The following is a 27,378-nucleotide window of genomic DNA, read 5'->3' on the forward strand; positions in this document are numbered from 1 at the left end:
AGCTGCCCCGCCGCCACCGGAGCGCCCCGAGCGCACGGGCCGGGCCGGGCCGGGCCCGCCCCGCCGGGAGCTGCCAGAGGCGGGGCGGGAGCCCCCCTGTCCCGCGGCTGAAATAGGGGGAGGGCCCGGCCCGCTCCCAGCCCAGGTGGCCGCTGCCCGCCGTACCGAGCTGAGCTGAGCCGAGTGGAGCCGCCTGCAAGGTAAGCGGCGGGGTCACCTCTGCCCGGGCCGCGGCTCCACTCCCCCGGGCCAGGACACCTTTCGGACCTGTTCCCCGTGGGGTGCCGGGGGTCCCGGCGGCAGGGCCCGGCCCGGTCCCACCGCCTCCCCGCGGTGGGCAGCGCGGCTCTGGGAGCCGCTGGCAGCTGCGAGGGAAAAGTTTCCTCATGGAAAGGGGGCGGGTGGGGGAGGCGGTGCCCGGCCGGGCGCTGCCTGTGGGCAGAAGGGGATCGGGAGGCGACTCGGCGCCGTTCGGCTTGACGCGGAGCGGAGACACCCCCCCGTCATTCCCTCACCCCGGTAGGCGCCGGGGGCCCGGGAGGGGCGGCGGGTCCGCGGTCCCCGGCAGGTTGTTCGCGGGGGGTGGGGGGCTGTCTCGGGTGAGCTCCGCGTCCCTTGTAGCTCGGCCGCCAGCCTGACCTTCACCGGGTGCCCCGGGGCCGGCCTGCCGCTGGGGGCTGCGGAGCCTGCCCCCCTCCTTCCCTCCGGAGCCAGCGCCTCCGCTCCGCGGCGGGGACAGGGGCCCCTTTGTGCCGGAGCCGCGTTGAGCCGCTTCCCGCTCTGAAACCGGAGCCGGGGGCGCTGGCAGCGCTGTGGCGGGGGGTTGGGGGGGCGGGGGGTGAAGCGGCTTCGCAGGACCCCCTGGGGGAAGGGGCCCCGCTGGGGCCCGGGATCGGGGGGGCTGCACCCCTTGGTCTCGGGGGTTTGTCGGTCGATGAGCCGGGCTCCTGACGGCCCGAGCGGAGAGTACGGCAAACCGGACAGCCCTGGCCTTGCTCGTCCCCTTCCTCTCCCGGGCTGCCCCCGGCAGGCTGGTGTCGGGGAGGGCAGGCGGGGGGTGCTGCTGCCGCCCTGGCCCCTGGCAGACTGCTGGGGTTAACGTGTCCTCTCCAGCCCAGGGCAGGAAAAAGCTGATAAACATGGAGGGTATTAGTGGCCCTGAACATCCACTGCTTGAGAAGACAGTCAATGATTTGTTGCTGCGTGCGGGAGGAGGGATCCGCGATCTCTGCAAAGCTATTGATAAGTGAAGCTAGTGTGGCCCAAACGTGTTAACCAGTTTCACTGCTTTCTGTGCCAACTATGTGCTCTTTGCTTGCTTCAGTTCTTCAGGCTTGCAGAAGGCTCAGAGCTTGGTGGCGAGGGGGAGCTTAGCTGACCCCCTCTGGACACTTGCTCTTGGCCTAGGAAGCAGTCTGGCCTTTTCATTCACTCTTTAACCCTCCTTACCCAACCGGTGCTCCCTACCCCCTCAAACGGGAGATGAGCCTCTCTTCCCTTCAGATCAACCACCAGTCTAATTGGCACAAAGGAATCTCTGATATGATGGTAATTGATGGCAGTACAGAATCCTAGCAGAGCCTCCCACTCCACCCTGGGATTCAAATGTCACCAAGAAGTCACTAAGCCTTACGATGACTCAAGTCACTCTCGATGCGTAATGGCAGCAGAATGCGTGATGGCAGTGTGTGGGCTAAAATGACAGGGTCCAGATACTCCTTGCTCCAGGTGTGAGCTGGTCTCTGGGTGGAGTCAAAGTGGAGCTTCTCGCCATGCGTTGCACAACTGGGCACACTCTTTCCGGCAAGGATTCACCTTTCTGTGAAGCGCACAGCGTGCTCCGTGTGAGACGGAGCCTGTTCTGCTTTGACAGTGTTCTGTGTTATTAATGGTATTTCACTAGAAGTTCCCTAAAATATTTACTAGATTGTCCTTTGAGTTGCAGCTTGGAACAGAATGAATGTGTGAGCTGGATCAGCTGCTTGCTGCCTTCCCTATTCAGTGCCTGCTGTATTGTATTGCTTTATTGGCTTTTTTTTCTTTTTTTTCTCCTGACCTGTGAGTTTGAGCTTCTCTGGCTTGTCTGCACTTGTTCAGGTGAAGACTGTCTCGTTCTCAGGCTGCAAAAAGCAGTAACCTCAGTGTGTCAGCTATATACACGCCTGAGAACAACTGCCCACCTGGAGCTCCATTATCAGACATCAGTGAGTGAATAAGGATTATGTGTGACTGGACTGTACCAAAATGCTGCAGGTCCTTGGCAGACTGTGTGCGTAACCAAGTCATAAAAGCCTGAAAGTCTTATGGACCCAAATTAATTTCTTCACAGGACAATGACTGGTGCTTTTAGTCATCTTTGGTTATTGTAGATTGTACAAGAGCTAGCCTGAATCTTCTGGACTTTCCCTGGATGATCATGAGTTTCCAAAAAAAAAAAACCAAACCTCAAATATATATATGCATACACACATATATCTCTCTATCTTTCTTTTTTTTTTTTTAATTCAACAATAAGTCAGGTATATTTGTAATGTGACCACTTTTCTTAGGAAATGCAAAACTGTGAGAACACATTAGTCACTGCACCAGGGGCAACATGAGCTTCTGTTAGGAACTTATATGACATCACTGAGTATGGCAAATACTGTATATTCTTTATTCTGGCTATCTTGAGAGCTGGAGATTATTCAGTTGTTTTAACTGTTTGGTCTGTGTCATGGCTGGCATCCAGGGATTGAACTGGGGATCTCAAAAGCTACAAGTATCTGCCTGCAGCCTGAGTGGAAAAAACTATGCTCTTGATCAGAGAGCATTAATAAATGTCTCTATTTTTGCCATCAGCTGATCAGTGATGTGTGAATTTGGGCTGTTCTTGAGAGTTCATGGGGAAATGCCTAAACAATAGGAGAGCTGTTTAAGCCCTGTGAGGGACCCTTATCTTTTTAAAACAGACTTTCTGATCAGACAAGCTATTTTATCACTAGTTACTCAGTATGATGGGTGTAGAGGGTAGTGTATGACAGGGAACTGTGTCAGATAGATTAAAAAAACCCAACCACCTTAATATCTTAGTCTAAGGCCTTAGTGGGTGGGACAGAAAACAGTGTAATTTAGAAGTTTTCATGAAGAATTCAGGATTTTGCTCTTTGAAGAATAATGAAAGAACTTTACATCCTTGGAGCAGTTAAGAAGCTGTTCAAGAGGCAGCTTTTTGCCACTACCTTGTGGCATGGTGGCCACTGTAATTTAACATCCAAATGCACTCTGACTGTTGGAGCACAAGTTTTTCCAGCAGCACAAAATGTAATGTCAATGCAAAAAGCCTGGTGCGTCCTCTGCTGTAATCATCCAGCTTTGTTTCAGTGACTGGTACATTAGTTTCATGTTCCTTCAAGTTGAAATGTGGGCTGAAGCTGGGCACTACTATAAGGCAGTATGTGTGACTGGCATCCTAATCATATTTCAGCCTTCAGTGGTTTCTCCTTGCTGTGTATGGTACGATAGGAAAGAGCCTTTCAGACTTGTGATAGTCAGAATTTGTGTGTTAAATCTATTGGTTGTCACTGGGCATTGTAGTTTGTTAAAGAGGCATGTGAGAGATCTCCATGGTACCGGGAGCCTGGATCCAGAGGCATTAGGCTTGTGGGGGATTTTATGCTCTGTTAGTAGGTGACTGTGATAGGATGCTGTTTATCGTGACCTGTCAGTAAGTTTTTCCAGGCTAGAGGAGTTAGAATTGCTGCAGGCAACCCACAACTAACAGTGCTAGCAAGTCTTCAGCCTCCTCAGTCCTGTCGGTGCTATGAGCTTGCCCAAGCTGTGTCTCTTCTGTTTGCAGGAAGATATGGTACTTGCCTCTGGGGCTGCTGGGGACATGGTCAGTCTTTCCAGTTGCCTGTAGGTGACTATCTGTTGGCACTAACTTCCTCCTCTCTCTCGGTATCCCTGCTGCTGAGCCAAACCTTTCCTTCTCCTGAGGGTGCTGAGCTGTATCAGCTGCAGCACTGCTGTGTAGAGCTCTGAAGTAGGCTCTCTGACAAGGGCAAGAAGGACGATTGGGAGAAGATGCAGCATATTTCACTTCTTGAATGATTCTAGATATTTATGCTTGCTTCTTGGTGTTTTCAGTCAGCTATTCCTTGTACCAGGACTGCTGACCTATGGAAATCTGTGTTTCCTCCAGCAGGATTCTACCCCAATGCAAGCAAAAAACTAGGGGTTTGAGCTGTGGGATAGGAGCTGCTTCAGGAAGCCATTAGGGGAGAAATAAAGCCCACTGGGTTGCTCTGTTTCTCTTTCTGTGTTTTAAAAGCCTCCCAGTGTTCTTTCCTCACATGTCAGGTTGCGTTCTGAGGATCAGAAACTGAGATTATTGGTTTGGGCAATAGGCTGAGGAAGCAAATGATCCAGGGATGTGCCCTTTGGGCTGACTGTCCCAATTGCTCGTGTTCTCCTGCAGTCTTGTGGATAACACCTGGGATATGAAGTAATAGTCCTGTTCTTTGGCTTGAGATCCAAAAATTTATTTCAAGAGTCACTACTGATACCAAAGAGTAGATTTTGTGCAGAAAGTATCAAAGTAGATAAAAGTTGCTCCATGACACACAGGACAATGAACTTCAAGAAGAATGCGTGAAGTATGAATCTCCACGATGCAGGCCAGCTCCTAATTGGCTGCCCTACTTCAACCTTGTAATCTGTGTGTGTCCCTGGGAAATCTGTCAGGCAGGCATATGAGTATCTGTAGGAATGGAATACCTACAAAATGGTTGAATCTGCCAAACTCTTCTTGAACCAGGAGATGCTACAAAGGCAATCTAAGTTACTGAATGTTCTCTCCAGTCCACAGAGTGAACGATGCTTTCTTTTTACATGCCTGGTCCCATAAAAGGCTGTGCAAAATGACTCTGTGTAAAAGCTGGTCTATAGTTCTGCCAGTTCATATGGTGCCCAAGTCTGCCTTACAGTTGCAGTTGTTCTTCGTGTTGTTTTGATTTTCCTGCGAGGAAGCAATTGAGTAAACCTAGCTCTGGTGACAAGGTGAACAAAGAGCCTTGCCATCAAAGTGGAGGAACTGACCACAACGTGGAACAGAAGCAATGGGTATGATGCTTTACCTCGTTCTCCTCCTTTACCATCAGAGGTGCCCTAGCACTCAATCTTATCTTATTCAGCTCTCACTTCAAAAAGTTGGTTGTGCTACCTTCTACAGCCTGTTTGGGACTTGGAACTCTGCAGGGAACTGGTTGAACTTCAGAACACCTTGATGATGATCTTCTTTCAGGTTCTTGTCTGCATTATATGAATATATGAATAAACAGTTTTAGTAAATCAGCTTTTACCAAGTAAACCCAGAAACCTGTTTGATGCAACCAAAGATAAAGAAATTCGGTATTTTGAATTCATTTGCTGTATGATTGCCACGCACTTGGTCTGAATGACAAAATACTTGCCAACTCTATCTCCCATTCCCCCTTCCTCAAAAGACAGCTAATGGAAAAGACAACTGTTGGTAAAGTGAAGCCAGAAGTTGCAGAACTGCAGCTGGGGTAGAAAAACCACTGTGACTTCTGAATGGGAGGAAGGGGCAGGGAAGGCTGATTGGAGACATCTGACTACCACGCAGTCTAGTGAAGCAAGAAACAACTAGAAGCTCAGTGTTAGAATGGAGCTGACTGGCTTGTGGTTCCTCTAAAGGTTGTTTGATTGCATTGATTGCAGTCTGTTTCCTTAAGACTTCTTAATGCATTCAAGTAAACTTGATCCCTGCTCTGGGGGTTGCAAGGTGATTCAATCACAGAAGGAGAATATTCCATTGACAGGGATTTACAGGAGTTTGCTTTCTCTCCCCCCCCCCCCCCCCCCCCCCCCCCCAGGAAACACCCCTGACCACCACCTTCCAGTATTTATTTCTTCTTTGCTCAGGGTTGGATGAGGCTGGGGCATTTTGTTCTGTTTGGATTACTGCTGTTCACATAAAGACCTGACAAAACAAACATCCTTACTCAAAGCCTGGTTGGAAGTGGGTGGACTGGCTCAGCCCACTATTACGATGAGTTACCTTTACTAAGCTATAGACAACTGTGTTAGAGGATAGACTGTTGATCTTGTCTTGCCAGTCACTGAGTACAGAAAAAAACATGACCAGGTGAAATGTAGATTAAATCCTGGAAAAACTGTCTGCATATAGTGCAGATTGAGACTGCTGAGGAGCGGTATAATAGCTTTGGCTGGAGTTTTAAACACCTGTTTATCAGTGATTTAGGAAGAAAGAGCTTCCAGTTGCTTGGGGTCCCTTCTGATTAAGAGGGAAGGGCTGATTGCATGTATTTGCTGGCAAGCTTGGTGTTTATTTGCAGAGACTGATGCAGCAGTGTAGGAAGTACCCAGTGTGGAAGCAAACAAGAGGTTCAGGGAGTGGGACAGTAGAGATTACAGGTTCTCAACATCTGCGTGGGTTACAGCATACATGTCAAGATTATTCCAGCGACCATCTTGAACACACCAAATGAACATGGCCTGTTGCCCTTTAGAGTATGGTACCCCATGATCCAGCACTGGTTTCCTCCCTCCTTTAAGTCTGTGGACATGTGAGATTATAATCAAGTTTTTCATAGGAAGAACAACTGGGGAAAAACTAACACAGACCTTGATAGGCCAATACCTTCCTTCACTAACATTGTATCATATTGTTGTGTTAACCAGGATAGATCTATGTTCCTGTAACACTAAAGATCTACATCATGTTGGAAAAGAAAGGAGAAGTTTTGCTTTTCTTGGTGAAACAATTTCTGCCTGGTAAAGCTATGTCGGTCAGGAATCTTAACCCTTAGATCAGCAGCAATGTGTTGGTAAAAGCCTGTCCTGTAGCCTTGGCCTCTGAGAACCTGACAGGGAATATCTAATAAACTTGTAAAGTATTTAATTCTGAATGAACATTTTGAAAATAACGTGGAGTAATGCATAGGGGGATGTCTGTCTTTGGTATGTTAGCTTGGTCTGAATATGAAGATGACCAATAATATAAAGAAGCTGTGGTCTGAAATAAGAGTGATGAAACAGTATGTAGACTCAGGAGGTCAGCCCTTTAAGCCGAAGAGGATCTTGTCTGTATTTTAGTACTTTGGTATAATTATGGAGAATTTCACTAGCAAACATCCACACGATCTCTAGAGAATCATTGTCTAGGAGATGGGCTTCTGTTACAGGCTTGCACATATCCGAAGTGACCTTTGTGTGTAGTTGCTGTTCTGCCTGATGTCTCTCTGACCTCTCCCTGGCTGGAGGGATCAGCTGAAATCTTGCTCGAAACTGCATTAGGCAGCCCTGGCAGGCTTCAGTCCTTAGGGAGCGGCTGGGAAACACTGGCTCTTAGTCCCTTTCCCAGTCAGGTGACTCTACCAAGGGCGTGACCACACCGATAAGATAAATATCTCTAAGGGATGTTTTGGAGGATCTTCATGTTACTTGGCATCTTTTCTAGCTGTAGAGAAGAACTGGTCCCCCTTCAGAAAGGTGAGTACACCTGTGAATATTAGTCCTCCTGTATAATGGCAGTGCCTTTACTGGGCAGCGTTACAGTCCCTGGTTCAGAGCTATTGGATATGCACCTCCAGAGATGGTGAGGCTGGAAAGGACACCCTGCCTCATGCCCCAGTTAGTTCTCTCCATCAGGCACCTCCCTAGCACTGCTGTACCAGCAGGAATCCAGTTCATTACACTGCTAGAGTCATGTGGGACCTCCTGGCTCCAGCTCTCTAGTTCTGTTCTGACAACAAGTTAACAGAAAAATAAAAAAGGGGTGGGGTGGGGGTGTTTTCATGTGTGTTGTTCTGTAAGGGGAGGGGGGCTGTCATCCTTTTGTGTATTTAGGTTGTTCAGAAAGAAATGTTTACCTGCAACCTACACCAGAAGTGCCCTGGAGTGAAAACAGTATCTTCACCACTGCCTGCTATACAGAAAAGTGACTCTCTGAATCAAACAAATTGGCTGCAGAAATCTCATGTTGCTGCCTCATGGTGTTAGTTGTTGTCTTGAGGTGGAAATTAGTTAGTAGCAGACCATTCCTGAGTAAAACTCTCGCTTAGCGTGGCTTTAACACCTGTATAGAAATTAGTCCATAATAAAAACATGCCTCCATCAAATCCTCAGTTACTAGATAAATATAACTTGACTTGTTCCTACATCTGTCTGCATCAGCATTTGCTGCTGCACTTGGGAAAGAGGAGTTGGGCTGAAGGCCTTGTCTGGCGCAGTGTACAAGCACTGTTTCTGTGGGTGAATTCCTGCAGGGCTGCATGCACCAGCCCTTTGAGCATTTGTGGAGTTCAGAGGCTTGTTCTTGGCAAACTTAGGAAAACAATTGCTCACAAGGAGTCTCAGGAGGCAGTCGAGCAGTGCACAGAAGTGATGCCTTGGGCATTTGGAGGCTGGAAGTATTGGAGTGTGTAGAGGGAAGAGGATCTGTGGTTTACTGGAGAACAGTGATTATTACTCTTGGGCCTAGAAGTTTTAATTGTGGATCAGGACCTTTTGTACTCACGTTGTGCAAACATGAAACAAAAAGGCATACCTTGTAGTGTGTTGCCAGATTCACATATGTTTTGAAAGGGAAGGTTTTAGCCCAATGGCAGGGATCTGTGGTCTGAGATGTGTGACTGACTGGAGCAGGGGTGAGACTAACAACATGGTGTTAAAGGTGGAAACAGCTCTGCCATGACAAGCCCTCTGGCATTTCCCGGGGGTGGAGTTCAGTACCAGTGAGGCAGTCATGAGCCATTCTACCCTTCTGCAGCTAAAGACCAAGAGCCATTTTTTGATAACTTGAGTTGATAGCAGGTGTGGCCTAATAACTATGTGGGTCATAAGTGAGAGCAGGTATTTGGGGGAAGGAGGGGAGTACCTTTTTGAACACTACTACCAGAAAAGGGTTGTAGCTCTGCAGAAATCTCATTTGTTGGTTCAGTTTGTCTCCCTGACGTGGCTGGTTGTAGCGGTGTCTGTGATGCCCTCGTCCGTAACCCTGCAGAGGTGTTAAGTGACTCGAGATGTCGTCCCTCTCTCCCTCCTTCAGAGAGCTTGTGCAGGAGCTGCAGTGAGGTCTCAAGTAGCTCTTAACTGAGAGCTGTAGGAGAAAGGTGGGAAGGCAGGGATAAACATTCCTTTGCCCTGCAAATATGATTTGCTAGATAGCCTTCTCTTAGCAGAGGTGGCAGTGGCATCAGAAGGAGCCTCGTATGTGGTTCTGACCCACATATAACTCTCGTTGACCTAATATAACTCCAGCTATATTGCTCATACTGCACAGGCTCTGCCAGCCCTCCTGAATCACATGGTGGCTCTTGCTATACCAGGCTGTCCACAAGGTAGCCCTGTCATCTCTGCTTTGCTGTAAAACAACCTCCAGGCTTTGGCATGTATAACTCATAGATTTGCTTTTCCTGGCAAACTCGGGTTTTTCCCTGATCTCAAGCTCTTGGTGGCTCACAACACATGCGGTGTTTTGGGAATAACTAGGCACAAAGGGGTGGAGTGGCAATCTATTTGCTGTCCTAGGGCTCAGGGTGACAGCAGCAGCTGTTCTCCAGCCCTGTGTGCAGTACCAAGTACCTTCCCTATGTCTGCATGCAGATCCAATTTGATCTGCTGACTGACATGGGCTCATGGAGTATGTAAAGTCCAGAAAAAGCCTGGCAGAAAAGGGTCCTCCTTGTTCTTTGACCTTTTTACTTCTACCAGGCCAGATTTTTCTGGACTTCTATAAAGTCTGTACAACTGCTATGGAAATATGTATTCATCTGGCTGCTGCTTGGGTTGTGGAGATTAGCCTGTAGAAATATTATACTACTTGATTGTATTCTCCCACCTAGCTACTGTGCCGATGACTTACAGTATAGCCTTAAGCTGTGGGATACTTTGTCATGTGATATTGTGGATGCTGAAAACTCATGTGGGTTCAAAAGCAGATTGGAAAAACTAATGGAAGAAAAATTCATTGAGTATTACTAAATTCATAGGTGCCACATCCAGCTCAGGAAGTTGCTGTCAACAAATGGATAGAGGCTTGGAGAGCATGCAGGGAGGCATCATGTATGCTTGCTCTGTTCTCAAAGCGAGGGAAGGTATCTGCTCTTGGCTGCTGTCTACAGAGGCTGTGAGGCTATGAGAGTCTGATCCAGCACAGCTACTGTTTGTTTCAGAGCCTGCTGATCTTGGTGATAGTAAATCCAGTTATTTGGGCTTGTAACTCCTGAGAAAATAAATAGGTATGGCTCAAATTCTAGTGTGGAAACTGCAGGAAGAATGGATTCCAGGGTTTGGTTTTCTCATTTTTTGCTTGACTGTCCCTCAAACGAACAAGCACACTCTGATACACAACAGTATTCCACATTTACCCCCAAAGTCTAGAGCTGTGTAGTCAGCCCAAATTGGAAACCAGAGATGGAAGGCATGTTTGTGATTCATTGCTTCCTGATAAAGTGAGGATGGGGGTGTGGCATGGAAAAAGTGATATGGCCTTCATGTGTCATATCTAATTGATCTATGTCTTCATCAAGAGAAAGAAAGTAATGGTCTGGGGCAGTTTAAAAAAAAAAAACCCTTAATGAACAGTTATGTAAAAGTATACTTAATCTTAGCAATTTCAGGAATGTGCAGTCTGGTTTTACGGGGGACCACTGGGAAGTCTTAGAAGGTTTATAATGAGCTATAACCTTTTATCCAGTGGCCTGGATCGTGCAAAAGTGTCCCAAATCTTCCCCCACAACCCCTTCCTCACCAAAGAGCACTAGTCTGTTTGCAGTAACCCGGTCCGCTTTGCTTTTCTTCCTCTTCTTTTCCCACCTCCCCTCACTGCTCCAAAATTGTCTGAATGTCTGGCTAAAAATCCTACTTCCAGCTTTTGGAGCTTCTGCTCTCAGCTGTATTAACTCTCAGTTGCCCTAACCTTCCAGTCTCAGCCGAGTAAATATTGGTGACTGAGAAGCAGTTTTTTTTGGCTTGTCTGTTTTTTCTAAATAAATAGACTTCTGACATTGAAGTAAATCTTCAGCGAAGTGAATGTGAGGTAAATGCCTCTTTCTGTCCTTGCTTCCCTTAGCTTCTGCAGGTTTTTTACTTTCCTTTGTTCTGTGGAAAGTTGATGACAGTTACCTATACCATAATGGCAAAATAAAGTGTTTCTGAGAATGTGATGGGGACAGCTTACAGAACCAAGGGACAAGAGCACCACATCCTACCAGGGCGGTGCTAGATGCTCTGCTACTAAAAGGACTCTAGGCCTCTAGACCAGGATATGCATTCTTGTGAGTTTTGCTTTTTAAATGTAGAGTTATCAAGTCCTTTATCTCATATATATAAATCCTCTTCCTCTTTAGTAAAAAGGGACTGGAGAAAGTGCATGTATGTCCTTCCCTTTTTCTCCCAAAGCCAGCTATGTGTAAAAGTGCATGCAGCAGTGGGTGGAAGTGGTGGGGTTTGCTAAACCGGACAGTGAGGGGGGACCAGGCCCCACGTATGGTGCCTGGGCAATGTGCTTATTTTAGGCCTTTCTGGTCCGAGCTGTTGCCTTTGCTCAGCTGTTGTGATGCTACCTTTCCCGTACAGTGCTGTCATGCCGCCCCAGTGTTTCTATTTTAACTCTCTCTGGGACTAGATTTTGTGACACAAGGATTTGGCATCTCTCCGACGTGCTGGAACGTGGCATCTCTGGAGGCACAGTGGCTGCAGCTGCTATATCAGAGGGTGCCCCTCCTAGTAGCTGGCAGAAGGGGGACACCCCTAGGATTGCCATGCATCAGAACGGCCAGCATCCCTGCAAAGGAGCAGCAGTGTCTAACCGTGCTCATCTCTGTCTCCTCCAGTCTTTTTCACAGAGTTTGAAGAGCTCGGGACATACTTGCCAGCTGCCTGCTGCTCCCCTGTGGCATCTCACTTTCAGCTTTTAGGTATGTAGTTACTGGGGACGAGTAGAGCTGTGTGCCCTGGAGGCACCTAAGATAGCTTTGCAGCCTGCTGGCGGATGGGGGAAGGGAGGACAGGGACAGCTGGTGGCATGGGTGGAGGTATTCTTTAGGTTTCAGGGTTCGTGCACCTGCGTGTCACGTCCCATTTAACAACTTGCTTCAGTGGCTGGAATTCAGCACTTTCAACCTTCTGGAGAAACCCAGAGGAACAGCATTCATGTACTTCTGACACTTTCCATGGGATGAGATGGCAAATGCAGCCGGACGGCTTCCAGAAGAAATGTAGGAAATTCCTGCAGTCTGTGTTGGGGTGCTTCATGGTGTGGCTCATGCCACTGGCAAGGAGTTGCAGGAGGTGGGAGATGTGAACTCTTGACCTGATCTTCTTCATCTCTGCTGTGTGCTCTGTAGGCTGGCAGAATGAGCAGATAGCTCTCTGGGGTGTGAGGGAAGCTTTTTATAACTAGGAATGTGCAAGAGGAGAAGTGGCAGCAAAGGACATCTATGCTGCGTTAACCCAGGCTTGCCTAGAATGGAGCGGGTTTGTGTGCAAGGGACTGGACTTGGGCCTTTTTCCGTTACTCCCTCTCTCATTCCTGCACAAGAGCAACCCTGAACCTCTCCTCAGGGAATTCAGTGTTGCACCATGTCAGGAACAAACTGGCAGCACAGACTAGCACAGGGCGAAGGGCAGAAGTTCCGAGTCGACAGAGGATGAGATGAACCTTTTGCCTTCTAGCCCAGATTTTGAGCCTAATGCAGTGAGAGAGTTGAGAGTAAGGAAAACGCCAGCTCTACGGGGACGTTTCCAGGGAAGCGGTGCTGCTGGGGAACTGGCATGTGTGCTGCAGTGCCATTTGGCTGGGTATGCCCCAGCATGTTCCTCTAGTTCTGCTCAAGCCCAGCTCCGCTGGTGGGCAGTTTATAGGGCTCCTCCCCATTCAAGACATGCCTGCCTGCTGACTGCTCAGCCTTGTTTTCTCCAGTCAGTTGTTGTAATCCCGTAATCCTGAGTCATACTGGGAAGCTGGAGTCATTTTATTTAAGATAAATAAGTCTTATTTAAGACTTATTTAAAGTATTTCAAGGCAGATTCCAAATAGCTTTAGCTACCTCAGTTTCTGTAGCTTTTGCTACCCTCTTGAGGGCTTTGGTTAAGAAAGGACCCCCTGTGGAGATGCGGCGCTGAAGGGCGTTGGACTCGCTAACATCTCCGGTATCTGTACAGCTGAGGTTTGGCAAGGTTGTCCTCTACAACACCCTTTCCCAGTGTGCCACAGGCCTGCCAAGGAGGCTGTCTGTCTGCGGGGAGGGAGGAGGCAGGTTCAGCCCTGGGCATCTCTGTGGGATCAAGCCATCTGCTGCTGGCGGTGCGGTGATGCCAGTGCTTGTCTGCAGGGCAGTCAGTTGGGCTCCTCCAGCTCCCAGAGTCGTGGAGAACTGTGCTCTCTGCAAAGGCTCAGCCAGTGCTATGTTAGAAATCACTTTTCTCTCTTCTCAGCTTAACTGAAATCTGCAAAAATTCTCTGCTGCAAGAAGAAGGGGGTGATGTCATCAGAAGATGATGCTGGCGGGGAGGCTCCGGGGGGCAGTTTCTGGGAGGTAAGGAAGGAAAATCGGAGTGTGAGGGATGTAAGAATGTCTTCTTATCTCCCACTAGTGGAATTAAGGGTTTGAGTTTCAGGTTCCTGGGTGACATGTTGCTCTTGGGGAGTGGGAGGAACTGTGGGGAGGTTCAGTAACACGCTGTGTGTTACTGCAGGGAGGAGGTGACCCTTCCCTTCACAGATGCTGTGGAATAAGAGTTCCTTGTTCAGCTGACACTGATCTGAGCGGTGAGAGAGGCAAGAAAACCATCTCAGCTTCTTCCTGCCACTGCTGTGCCTGCCTGAGAGAGTGCCAGAGGAGGGTCTGAGCCCAGCTGCTGGCCTCAGAAGGGCCTGTGCTCCCTCCCCATGCAATGATTGACCTGCTGATGTCTGTTCTGAAGAAACATGAAAGTCAGTACAGTATAAATGGTGATGTTGTGTGAAATTTCAGGCTGGAAACTACAGACGGACAGTGAAGCGTGTGGATGATGGGTACCGGCTCTGCAATGACTTAATCTCCTGCTTCCAGGAGCGAGCCAAGATAGAGAAGAACTATGCCCAGCAGCTAACAGAGTGGTCCCGTAAGTGGAGGACCAATGTGGAGAAAGGTAAAGTTGGCAGGTTGTACTGGGAAGAGGATGCAGTCATTGCACTCTCTTCCTTGAGTGCTGTCTCTTACTGAGGTGACTTGGGGGACAAGCTTTCCTTCTCCAGGAAGAGGGTGGCTTTCTTGGGTGTCTTTTTCTTGTGTGTGTGTTTGTAGCCAGTTGTCTGATTCACTTGGAGAGGTATTCTCTGCATTGTCAGGTGTTTGGTTACAAAAAAAAAAAATCTGTTTGCTTAGTTTGGCAAGTCCTTGGGCAGTCCAAGTCTTAAATCAAGCTGCAGATCTCCCCTTTTAAGGACAGATTGGCTGTCTCTCCCCCTTCTCCTCCAGTCAGACAATAACTACTAATGCTGTGATTTAGTGGCATTGGGCTCAAACCAATAGTGTCTCACAAAGTAATGGGAAACAGTGGGACAGATGCCCCAAAGGAGCTGCTGGTCTGTGAAGCAGCAGCTTAGCCTCAGTCATGAACTAGTGTTGCTATCTGTCCCAAAGCTCAGGACGGATCTGTGGAGAGAATTTTCTGCAGAAATCTTCTCCTAGCAGGCACCATCTGGGACAGCTACGGCTGCCCAAAAGAATATGCCCCTCTTAGCCAGCTGTAACAGCCAGTCTAGATGCTGCCTGTTGGGACTGTGTGGAGACCAGCCAATGCTGACTTGTGTGATGGGGGAGAGTTAAGGAAGTGACTCCATACTGATAGATGTGTGTAGGAGGAAAAGAATCTGCGTTTCCTTCTGTGGGCAGGAGGTGTAAGAGCCCCTCTGGTGCTTGTTCCTGCAGGTCCACAGTATGGTACTCTGGAGAAGGCCTGGCATGCCTTCCTGACAGCTGCAGACAAACTGAGTGAAATTCACTTAGCTGTCCGGAACCACCTGGCTGGCGAAGACTCAGATAAGATCAAGGCCTGGCAGAAGGAGGCCTACCACAAGCAGATGATTGGAGGCTTCAAGGAGACAAAGGAAGCAGAGGATGGGTTCCGCAAGGCCCAGAAACCCTGGGTGAAGAAGATGAAAGACGTGAGCAAAGTGTGAATGGGGAAGGAGAGATAAGGGCAGTCGAGCTGGCTGCCTGATTGAGAGAGTCACTGGGCAAACAAACTGAGTTTAGCCAGAGTAGCAGAGAATGCCAGAGGGAGCGATGTCTTGATGGTCTCTTGTTCTAGGTGGTTTTGTAGCTTCCTTCCCATGTGGGAAGACTTTGGTAACAGGCTCTGTATTCCTGCACGTCAGGTGAGCACTGAAAAAGAGCTCATTTGGAGGTACCTCTCCCCTTTGGAGCATGGTTTACTAAATGCCAATTCGGCATTCCTGTCAGGTTGTCCTGAAACAATTGCTGCTGACGGTAACAAACATTAACATGTCCTCTCTGAGTAATGGAGGATTACCGTGGTCAGGATCATGGCTTTCTCTGCATCCTCCTCCTACAGGTGGAGACATCTAAGAAAAACTATCATGCAGCCCGGAAGGAGGAAAAAACAGCCCATACAAGGGAGAACCATGCCAAGGCAGACTCATCTGTCTCACAGGAACAGCTGCGCAAGTTGCAAGAGCGTGTAGAGAAGTGCACTCAGGAGGCGGAGAAGGTGAGTGTGTGTTCTGTGGACATGGGTCACGAGGATACTCCTCTCAAGGGAAAAAACACTGAAATGGCTCTTGCCATTGTCTGTAAGAAGATGTGAGATCTCATTGTCTGAGGTTTTAGTGAGTTAGACTGAGGCTTCAGTAACTAAGGTCTCTCTATCTTTGGTGTTGGGTAAGATCTAAGTAAATATAAGTAAATTTAAAAAAAAATTGTAGGGGATTTGGTGCAGGGGGTGGGAGCTGCAGAGCTGAAGATTTGGCTACCAAAAGTGGCTGGTTTGCCTGCCCGCAAGAGTGAAAGTGTGGAAGGGCCTCTATGGAGGAGGGTGGCAAGGAAGAACAAGGAACTTGCAGGACTATTAGGGGAACAGTGGTCTGGGATACCAGCTGTGGGATTTCTTCTTCTTCTGTGGTGTATTTGTTCAGCAGTGCAGGGGAAAAAAAACTTGTCAGTCCCAAGGCAGAGCAGGGGCAGTGTCACTGTTTTGACATCAGGGCACCACATCTCACTGTTGCTGTCCTCCTGGGTTGATACAGTGCAAGGATCAATATGAGAAGATGCTGGAAGAGCTGAACCGCTACAATCCCCGCTACATGGAGGACATGGAGCAAGTGTTTGAGGGCTGTCAGGAAGCAGAGCGCAAGCGATTGTGTTTCTTTAAGGAGATGTTCCTGAATCTGCACCAACATCTCAACCTCTCCACCAGTGAAAGGTACCAGCCCTGACACCGGAGGGAATCCTGCCAGCCTGGGGTGCCCTGGGCTCTGGTGAGGGCTGCCAGTTCTGTGAAAGGGAGCTGCCTGCCTGCGTCTGCCAGGTCTCGCTCCTTCCCCTTCCAAGTGTGTCTTGGGACTAGCGTTTGGTCCCTTTAGACTGACCAGTGCTGGTGTCTCTGATCTTGGATAGTGCCAGGCTCCCCAGAGAAGATTCTTTCTGCCTCTGAAGCCTTCCTCTTCCACCTCTGTCCAGTACTGTCCTGTGGGTGTGTTTCTACTCTGAAATGCCTCCATGTTGCTATATGTAATCCCAGTCTGAGGAGTGCAGCTCTGTTGCCTTCTAGTATCTATAGCTATTACACCCACTCTGCCCTGAGTAGAGAGACCTTTAGTGAGATAATGATAACCATAAGCCTACAAGTTGCCCTTAAGTAGGGATTACACAGGGGAAATAGGTGCAGCCAAAAATCTGTGCTCCTGTACTTTTAAGGTGGAGGCAACAAATCTGAGCCACCTCCCTGTCTCTGCGCAAGAATGCGCCAGGCTGTTTCAATGCTCACTTGATGAGCTGTGCTGAGGACTGGCGGATGTTAGCTGCTGCCACACCAAACAAGCCCATCCCGTTTGCCAGGCTGACACTTCTGTAAGGGTGGCTCTGTTTTTCCTAGAGCTGAGCAGATGCTGCTCTAGCATCCTTAATCCTGGGGGACTTTGGATGCTGTGTAATTGTGCTCTTCCTGCCTACTTGGCTTTTGGGAAACTGCTGAGGGACTTGGTTACTGGTGGTTCTGTCTGTTCCTGGTCATAGCTTTCATGCGTTGTATCGAGATCTCTACCAAGTCATCATGGCTGCGGACAACCAGGAGGACCTGAAGTGGTGGCGCAACACTCACGGACCAGGCATGGCGATGAATTGGCCTCAGTTTGAGGTGATGTAGCATTCTAGAGTGTATTATTACTATTTCCAAACATCTAGCTGCTTTATCGAAACTGGTGGATTGCTAGTCTTGTGTTGGAAAGACTATGTCTTTGCTCAGCAGGCTGTTAGGCTTTCCTAAAATTTTTGTTGTGTTGCAAGCTCTCTGGTGCCCAAAGGGACATGTGCAACCCTGCCAAACTGCAAATAGTCCAGCCATCCAGCTGCAAGGTCAGAGTTGGTGCTCAGGGCCTCGGGACAAGTTCCTGTTTCAGTTTTCTCACAGCTCTTCTTGTTGCCTGTTTGGGTTCAACAGGAGTGTGCCTGCTGTGCCAGCAAGGCCATTTGGCTGACCAGCCTAGCCACAACTGAAGTATGACCAGTGTTCTGTCCTCCTCTATTGGTCAGAAGAGGTGCACAGAGCTTTTGTATCCGAGTGGCTTGATGGTGTTATTGCTCTTCCCTGAACAGGAATGGTCCCTTGAAACACAGCGGCCGATCACCAAGAAGGAGAAGAGTGGCAAGATGGCTGACGATGTCACGCTGACCAGCATTTTGCCGGCACGGGATGGTGTTGTCTCACAGACCCCTCTGCAGACAAGGCAAAGGTAAGGCCTGAAGGCTGGGATACATCAGGTTAGGAAAAGTACAGTCCTGCCTAGGGTCATGAATGAGTTGGATTGATAGGAGTGATCTCTTCCTTAACTTCCTGCCTCTTGCCCATGGCCTTCCCTGTGCCACTCTGGAAAAGACAGGGTAGAAAAGGGGGCTTAGGGTAGCTGGGGTTTTTTTGTTGTTCTTGTGTCTAGTAGCTACGGCCGTACAAGGTGCCTTCCTTGCAAAGATCCTTCTAGTGATGAGATTTGGCCCAGTCAGACTAATGCTGTGTGACATTCTGACATGCATTTCCCCAGTTCTTCCTCCCAGATAGAGTGAGGAGAGTTGGGAACTAGCAGCTTTGCCAGTTAGCTATACTGTTCCCTAAATGCAGGCATCAGATTTTTATCCCCCCTCCCCCCCCACCCCCCCACCCCCCTCCCCGACATGGTGCTGAGAACTACCTGACAAGTCTGGGTATAGCTGCTTCCCTTGCCAGGAAGCAAGCTGGAGAATGGGGAGAGGCTGAAGAGACTTAAGCCCTACAGTTTCAGTAGCCATCCTGCTTTGGAAGGTGAACTGGGCAGAAAAGAAGGGGAATATAGAGATGTCTCAAGGCCACTACTGTTTTTCAGTCTATTGGATTCAGGGGCCCTATTTGCCAATCTACAGGTTTTCCTATCAAGAGGAGCAGAACAGCTTCTTCTATGACAGCCTGAGGGCACCCACCCATGTGAAGTTAGTATGGAATGTAGCTGCTTCAGGGGTTTGGGGGTTCCAGGTGCCTGTCCTCTGCTGCTATTCCCCTCTGCTCTTGTTCCTGACTTGGAAAACAGCATTCTAGACATCTCTTTGGGATGGGAGACATGGCTCTTTCTGTCTGTCTTACTCTTGGCTGGAATAACCCTGGATGCAGCTGGGCTCTCCAGTTAGGCCTTCCTTGTGTGAGAGGGCCTGCTAGAGTAGGGTGAGGTCATCAAGAGCATGCATGGCTGAAAATACTGTGAGAATGAGTTCCCTCCTGGCCCGCAGGGTTCTAATGGTGGGATGCTTCAACCAAATCTAGTATCTCCTGGCATCTCTCCTCCCTGTTCGCCCTCACTTGGCTGTTGGGCCTCTTGCACCTTGTTCTGTAGCGTAGCAGTCTCAGGGGGTGGTGCATGAGTCAGGAGGAGGTGAGCGAGAGATGAGTCCACTAACAACTATATTGTCCCCTCTCTCCTTCCACATCCAAAGCGGAGGGAAGGAAGACATCTCGGAGTGGTCAGATGAGGACACTCCCAAGAAGTGCCTGGATGCCAACGGGCACGAGGAGGACATAAAGGTACCAGGTGTACGGGTACGAGCGCTGTATGATTACACAGGACAGGAGGCTGATGAGCTGAGCTTTAAAGCAGGTACAGAAGCACTAATCTCTTACTAACCTTTTGCTGCCCTCACTCGGGCTGACTGAATGATTGAAACACTCTAAAAACTGGATGTCCCCTTGGAAACTGATACTTATTCTCCTTCCCCTAGCCTGACCCATTGCCGGCTCCTTTGAGGTGGACGATACACTGGGCAGCCCAACCTGTTCTAGACTGAGACAGTGAGGCCTAGGCCTTGGTCACAGTGTAGGGAGAGCAGACCCCAAGTGGTAAAACAGATTCCTCCTGCCTCCCCTTAAGGCATTTATTCTGCATTGTATCTTGAGACTTTATTAAATGCTCAAGATACTTGTGCAAAAGCACAATATCCTTGTGCTATGGATATAAAAATTATATAGGTGGTCTGGATTGTCCTTTGACGTAACCAGAAGATAGATGTTTTGGGAGAAAGCTCAGCTGACTGAGGCAGAATTCAACTGGCAAAAAACAGCTATGCAAACTGTTGCTCAAAATAGGTATCTTGAGAGTGGAGATCCTGGCTTGCAGTAGAGGATTGAGTGAGAGAGAATGCTGGAGCGAACAGACCCTTCCCCTTTTCTTCCTTCAGTTAAATTTAATTTGCATGTGCCACCTTCTTCAACTTCAAGAGGACATCTGGATTTTGAGAGTGTCTCTAATCTTGCTTGTTTTGAGTCTTACAGGGTATTTCTGTGCTATACCTCTCCAAAATAGACCTGTTTCAGCAAGGCACTGAAGTCCTTCAGTAGCAGGGGCTTGTGCCTGAGGCCAATATCTATACTGCAGTGTTACTGTACTAGTAAACTTCCTAACACTAACTTGTTGCTCTCAAATATCTTACAAGATGGGTGCTCTAGAACTTGCCTCTTTGCGCTCTCTTTCCACTCAGCAGATGCAAATGAGGCATGAGTAGTTAGCTTTAGTCATCCCCTCTTTGAATCTGCTCTGAGCAGCATGCACCAGTAGGGCTTAAGCTTAACAGCAGACGACTTTCTGAGCCTCTGCCAGTGTGGGGTGTGCCTGTTGATGCAGTCAGACTTCCCTCTCTGACAGAAGTATGACCTTCTACTGGTGGAGAAGGGGACCTCTCTGCCCCTTCCCAAAGGAGATGTGGGAAGATTAAAAGCTTTTCCTGGTGATAGTTTGAGAAATGATTCCATGCCTAGCTGGCCAAACCAGACACTCTGTCATGGAATAGTCATTTTGGGTCCTAACAGCCAGAGCTTAGCAGCCTCTTACATTTTCTTCCCACCTGCTGCAGAGGAGACACTAAGAAAGAAGTCTCTGAGATTGTTCCGATCTCTTCGGCTTGTACGCATGTTCTTCTTGGGGAAAGAAAGCAGGCAGGAATACAGGGCACAAAAATATTTCTGATGTTGAACAGCAGAAGTGAAGGTCTATCTCTAAGTTCCTTGGCCTAGGGGATGGTACTGAGTGTAGACACTGAAGTGATCAGTAACTCTGGCTTTGATTACACTTGCAGTATGATACAGAAGCGATAAGGGCTGGAAAGTGTGGTGACTCAGACCAATAGTTCTTGCTTTTTATCCACTTTTCTTGAGGCAGGGAAAAATGCCATGCTACCTTTCCCAAGGCTGCTTCCTAATGACTGGTTTTGCTTTTAGGTGAGGAACTCATGAAGATTAGTGAAGAAGATGAGCAGGGCTGGTGCAAGGGCCGACTTCTCACTGGCCAGGTTGGACTCTATCCTGCTAACTATGTTGAGAAGGTTGGATCTTGATCGCTACTGCCCCGCTAGTGTCTTGCAGCCATACCAGCATCTTCTGCAGAGGTCACTGGGTCCCTGCTGGCCCCAATCGACCTTTGCAGTATATCCAGCAACTCCTGGACTTTGAGGGCACGTATTCCATGTAACTAATGCTTCATTTTAAAGGCCTAGACCTGTAGGGATTTTCTAATAAATAAACAAGGATGAGTAAAGATTTCTCTGACTCTCAGTACTGTAGGAGTGCAGAAGGGAACAGATCTTCTTGACTGGCACTTGGGGAAGGGAGAAAAGTGACACACGCAGCTCTTAAACAGAACGCAGACTTCCTTGGCTTCAATGCACATACATCCATAGGGTGGTGGGGTCTGCCCTGCCCCCAAGCTTCCTGTTCAAGGAGTTTTGGATGGGCAGGGTAATAGGGAACTTGTAGTATTGCTTCCCCTTTTTGGCTCAATCAGCTGACAGGCAGAAATCTATTTATTCTCCCACATCTTTCAGAAGCCTGCAGTATCCTTCGACCAGCTGCCCTACCAGGTGAAGTGATACAGCCTCAACAACCTGGCTGTCCCCTCCTGCTGCCTTCCGATGATTGGGATAACACCAGGAATGAACAACAGCATAGCTTGGGGACAGGAGAAACAGGCTTCCATCTCGCATGATGTGGCTGTTCAGGCTATCAAGTTGTGAACAGAACTGTGTGGCAGCAGGTCAGAGTTGACTGAACGTTCCCTGAGCTAGAATGGGCTTTGACATGCACTGAAGGCTGGTATTAAAAAGACAGCCCCAGCTGCCAGTGCTGTCCTGCTTAGGACCCCTAAATGTGCTAGTATGGGTTGGGGTTTCTAACGCTTCTAGATTGTTTTGGCTATACCTCTGTTCTTGAACACCCAGTGCACAGCACAGACCCTCTTTTTCCTTCTACGTATTTTTGACTTACACATGCTAGAAGTGTGCTCCCTGCTTTGCCAAAGACTGCGATGAAGGGTAGCGGAGCATGAAAGCTACCTGCTGGCTGGCACAACATTAGCTATAGAGGGATAACTCCTCTCCTGGTCCCAAATTGCTGCAGGTGTACTTATGCCCAGTTGTTAAGTGCCATTCAGCATGGAGGACCTATCAGACCTCTTCATTTGGCCTGTCTTTCTGTCCTTGGAAGCCTCTGAGGCTGCTGAGACAAAGCGGGGTCCTAATCCTGGTGCTCTGAGTGAGGACTGATGCATGTATAGGATGAGCCCAAGAGCTTGAGGGAACAAAAAAAGGAAAAGCTACCGGTTTTGGGAAAACAAAACCAAACAATAGTTGAAAAATGGTTTACTAACATCTGCTTGATACTGTTGTTGAGATGCATTGTGAGCTTGTAGTAGCCTTCTGTAGTGACATTCTTATTCTGGGTTAGCACATGTGAGGAACTTTGTTAAGTCAGACTTGCAGAGCGCAGTCAAGCCTCCACCAACCACACCAGGGCAAACTGCTTCAGAGCTGTTTGGAAAAGGGCTGATACAGGTAAGGAAGTCCGAAGTCACAGGTGAGCATTTGGGATTAAATGACTGCAGAATGTTAACAGCAGCTAGTGAACCAGAATGGATGTTTAACAAGTGGAGACTGAAAAGGAGGTGGGGATGGACAGATTCAAACACTTAATGAGAGATTCAAGAATCACAAACATCTTGTTACCTGCCTGCCAGACAGAGCAGAAACTAACCTTTTACAGCACCTTGGATGCCTTGAAACATTGTCTGCCACGGACAGAGATCTGAGACCAATGATATCTAGTGCTCTTGTGAGACCACAGAGATGTATCAGCTGTTGAAAGGTCTTGCTCTAGCATTGTACTTCATGACTGGGGGGAGAGGGGTACAAACCAAAGAAACAAGGCTAAAGCATTTTGTTCTGAATCAGTAATGTCATTTCTCAAGAAAAGAGAAAGTATTCCCAAAAGGCAATTAAAGATCTAAGCAACAGACATTTAAAAAGCCTGGGTTTAGCTATGAATTTACCTATTATTCTGAGTCCAATATTTGAAGAAATCTCTAAGCTTATGCCACATAATTAGAGGTGTTTGTGTATAAGCACTTGGATTTATTTAAAGATCCAGTCTCTGCTTTCAGTACTCTGTCCCAGGTAAAGTATCATCAGTGTTGTACAGTAATTGCAAGTGTTCCACTTGCTGACCCCCAACTGTGTGGTTTGTTGCTGCTTTGTCCTAACACATGAACATGCAGAGAGGGTGCCTGCCAGGCTTGGGAGGTAACAGAGACAAAAACAGGGATAAAATGACCTGCTATGTGCTGTAATGAAAACTGAAATTTACCTTGTTAGTCTGGATATTTTCAAACGCTAATGCTAGCCTTTCATGCAAGGTTAAAAAACTCTAGAAGGGAGTTACAAAGGAGAACATGGAGGCTTGACTTCAATTTGTCTTCTGAGTTTTAGTCAGGCTATAATTAGGGATGGAGTTAGGTGTGGCTAGAACCTGCTATGAGGACAGAAATGTCCAGCAGACAGGACCTCTGATTACAGTACAAACAGCCTGAAGTTCCACAGGACAAAGTCTGAACAGACGTATTTGTCCTAGGAAAACATGACCACCTGATCATATTGGGCTGCTTGAAGGTTTCCAGAAATAGTGGCATACTACAGTTTATGTGAACAAGTCCCCTAAAGGAATGTTTGCACATCAGAAATTCCTGCCAAGAGCCTGAGTAATGGACAGGAGACAACACATTGAGAATGAAGAATTGCTCGGCTGGACTGTACCTCATAAATTTTGGCATGGCACTTGGCTGCCTGACTACCCAAACCCAAGTGGAATAGTAAAAGAGAGCTTGTGTACTAAAGAACCAGCTGGAGGGAGGGAGGGGGGGGGGGGAAACCCAAACACATCTAATGATCTTCTATTAAACTAATAGCTCTGCCCCGAGACTTAGTTTTCCACAGAAGCAAATGAGAATTTGTTAACCACAAAGGCTCTAGTTGAAACTTGTCATCCATGGCATGCCAGAAGTTTTGTGTGTGAGCAGAGATGTGCACACATGAACTAATTGCTGTGCCTGAATTCCAGAAGGCCAGCAAAGCCTATTCTTCCCCTATGGCTTCAGATGCATACAGATGCATCTCTGTGCCTGATGGGCAACACAATGAAAACATTATCTAGTCATATTTTATTTTTTTTTAATGAAGCCACTCCTTGTGGAAAGCTTGTACATCTGTAGTTGGCAAATAATTTGGTCCTGACATCTTCCTGGAAAAGAATTTCTGAAGTATCACGCAAAGCTTGGCTTTCCTGTTGATCATGGATTTTCTAGGAAGAGGAAGTTAAAGATTCTCTATGACACCCATTTCCCCAAAGCAGCAGCTGAACTTGCTCAACCTACTAACGATGTTTCTGCCCTGTAGGCAAAATCTGGGTGACAGAGCCACAGGACAGCTGTGCTCTGTGATGGCAGCTGAGAGTTGTGGTTAGCTACTAACTCTTGGTGGCACTCCCGCAGCCCTGTGGGGAGCTTGGGGCCATTGGTGCTTCAGTTCACTTTCCATCCCACTTCCCCATCCCGTGTCCTTGTTTGCGGTTGTTTTGCTTGGCAGGAAGCGCTGAGGCAGGTCCAAGTATGTGGTAATCCTGCGCGGAGACCCTTCAGAGCTGTTAGAAACTGTCCTGTGCTCCCTTGGCTCCTGCCTTGTTTGGAGGTCCAGTCCAAGGCTGCAGCCGTGTGGAGCTCAGCTCTGCTATTTCAGGCAGGTTCTCCCTGACTGAAGCGCAGGCCCTGCATGAACTGGGGCTGCCTCCGTCACATTTCTAGAGCTGCCAGCGTTTGCAGCAGGCTGCAAAATTCCCCCCTGCTTGTGAAAAAGGCTGGTGCTGGAGTTAAAATGGGCTTGAACACTCCCCTCAGACGGGTAGGTGAGTGTTTGTAGGGTAACTGCACAGAGACTGGTCATGGGACTGAACCTGACACAAAGCCAGTACCACAAACTCCATCTTGACCCATGGAAATGTGCTTGGAAAATACCCACCACAGGCTGGTGGGAAAGGTTGTGCAAAACAACCAAGAAGAGTAAGGCTGCATGATATGAGGCTAAGTGTCTTCAGAGAGACCTTGCACAAAAAAAAAAAAAAAAAAACAAACCAAAAAACAACACAAAAACCAAACCAAAAAACACCCTCAAAAGACTTACAACCAAGTGTTGCACAGGCTACAAGGAGCTGGAAAACTCAGGGCTGCAAGAGAGTGAGACTGTTTACCAAGCTACCTAGGTTCTTATAAGATCAAAGAGGATGATCTTCTTATCAAAGGGGGGGAAGAGGGGGCAACAGGGTAGGCTCTGAAACTGGAAGAAATTGGCTCATTTTCTGTTGGAACATCTTGACTACACAGCATGGCTCCAGTGAACTTTTCCAAACCAAATTTCAGGCCAAATCACCTCAGCCACTTTCAGCACATCCATTCTACTGGCCCTGTCCTCCTGTTTTTCATCATTCAGTAACCCCGCTTGCAGAGGTTCCTGGTTTGTCAGTCTCTCATCTTAAGGCAGTTACAGCTGCAGTTTGAGACCTCCTTTCTCCACAAGCAGTGTAGTGGTGGTCAGCACTTCTTCCCCCTTAGTGTGGGAGCCCATAGTCTCTCCTCTTCAGTCTCAGCGCTTTCACTGGGTCCAGCTGTTTACAGATCCAGTGGTCCCTTCCTCCCTTCGTCTCCTTTCTATCCTACCAGCTGGAAGTCTTCTTCCAGGTCCTGCAGTCTCCCCCTTTGACTTCACTACCTCCTTCCTTCCTGAGTCTATTGTTCCTGCTTTCAGCAGGAGGTTGTCACCAAAACAGTCACTGCCCCCAGCTGTGACCACACGAGCCCTTTCTCTCAAATTCTCCTCAGGGCTTCCCCACAGGTGCCACACAATTCCTAAGGAATGATGCATCCACAATCCCATGGATGTTTGTCTCACCAGTGGCCCTGCATCCCCTCTACACATTGTGGCCACCTGCAGAGATGAAGCACTGTTACCTATTCCCTCTCCACTCAAATCCCTCATAATAACCTGTTCAACAGCAGCGCTTGCACTCTGTGGTAACTGTATGTTTTCAAAAGAGCTTTATAGTAAACCAACTGCTTTCTCATCTTGCCTTGCTTACCTTGTTTTTTCGTTAGCTCTGCTGCTTTCATGAGTCAGTGTCTTCTGCTTTAGGCATGTTTCCTACGTTTGTCGTAGGGGCTGCAGGCAACTAGTCCCTGTACTAGAGGGATTCAGTTTAGAAAACTCGGGAGAGTAGGGTGGTCTGCAGGGAAGAGAGATTGAGTGTCTGCTGGAAAATTTGGAAGGGTCTTGGCTGATAGGAGGATGGCCCTGCTGGCTCTACCTCAAGCGAGTCAGTGCCTGTGCTGTGGACTGTCCTCAAAGGAGGGTGAGGTAGCTCAGGGCCTGCTCCCTGCCCAGTCTCTGCACCTTGCTTCCATATCGTGCAATGAACATGACTTGAAGCAAGATATCACTTGAGCGATTGTCACCTGCCAAACAGCTTGCTCCTGGCAGGGACACCTGTAACATCTCCAAAGTGGCCATTACAGCAAGGTCTAAAACTTGTCCTCAGATCCCGGAAACCCCAGGGCACATCTGCCAGCTCACCCCTGCTTTAGGGTACCCCAAGTCCTGAGCAGTCCAGTCCAGTCCGAGGTGATGTAACCAGACGTTTGAAAATAAACATTTGATTATAATCTTGGAGTTACAAGAGAAAAGCCTGAAGACATACACGTATACACATGCACACGCTCACTTCATAAGTACTCAGCAGTAATTGGGAGCAGCACAACCCTTCCCTGGCCCCACACTCCAGTTACCCTTTCCATCAGCCCCCAGCAGTTTTGCCTGGCAGCCCAGCAACATCATCCAGCACAACTGAAAGGGATAGTCCTCTCTTCTCCCTTTTGAACCTTCCTAGCCCTTTCCTTACTTGCTTCAGTGATCACACAAGCAGATCAGCTCAGCAACACAATGACAATCAGCATTTGAGCAGGGCTCAAATTTGACACGACTCAGCCCATGGCTGCCACTTGTCAGGGCAGTTGCAAGGGACAGCGCACGCAGCAGGCCCGGCCTTTCAGCTGCAACACAACCCCAGCTTGGATCAAGCCAGCCACGACTGTGCTTCTCAGTATCTCTTGAGTTACCCATCCACTGTGTTCCTTAATTTGTGTGTTCCTTCTACCTTTGCTGGTGCTTCTCCAAACCACAACATTTGTAAGATTGCAGTAAAACTGTAAGTTGTAAACCTGAACAAAATACTCGCTCTACACATAGT

General features: G+C 48.3%; 1 protein-coding gene across 7 annotated transcripts; it reads left to right on the forward strand.

Moving 5' to 3' along the window:
* On the forward strand, positions 1-21,298 carry PACSIN3 (protein kinase C and casein kinase substrate in neurons 3). 7 transcript variants are annotated; one of them, XM_074824027.1, is made up of 12 exons: positions 1-200; positions 11,862-11,945; positions 13,465-13,565; positions 14,004-14,160; positions 14,943-15,178; positions 15,589-15,744; positions 16,280-16,455; positions 17,268-17,388; positions 17,847-17,983; positions 18,645-18,710; positions 19,209-19,369; positions 20,983-21,298. In XM_074824027.1, exons 3-12 carry the CDS (start codon positions 13,512-13,514, stop codon positions 21,096-21,098), a joined length of 1,380 nt encoding a protein of 459 aa, XP_074680128.1. In that variant the 5' UTR covers positions 1-200; positions 11,862-11,945; positions 13,465-13,511; the 3' UTR covers positions 21,099-21,298. The 7 variants fall into 7 exon arrangements, with proteins under 7 accessions (XP_074680128.1, XP_074680133.1, XP_074680134.1 ...); XM_074824032.1 differs by having other exon boundaries at positions 14,004-14,133; XM_074824028.1 differs by lacking the exon at positions 1-200 and adding an exon at positions 412-519.
* Positions 21,299-27,378: the final 6,080 nt, after the last annotated feature.

This window comes from Strix aluco, chromosome 4 (genome assembly GCF_031877795.1).
Source record: "Strix aluco isolate bStrAlu1 chromosome 4, bStrAlu1.hap1, whole genome shotgun sequence".
Taxonomy (NCBI): Eukaryota; Metazoa; Chordata; class Aves; order Strigiformes; family Strigidae; genus Strix; species Strix aluco.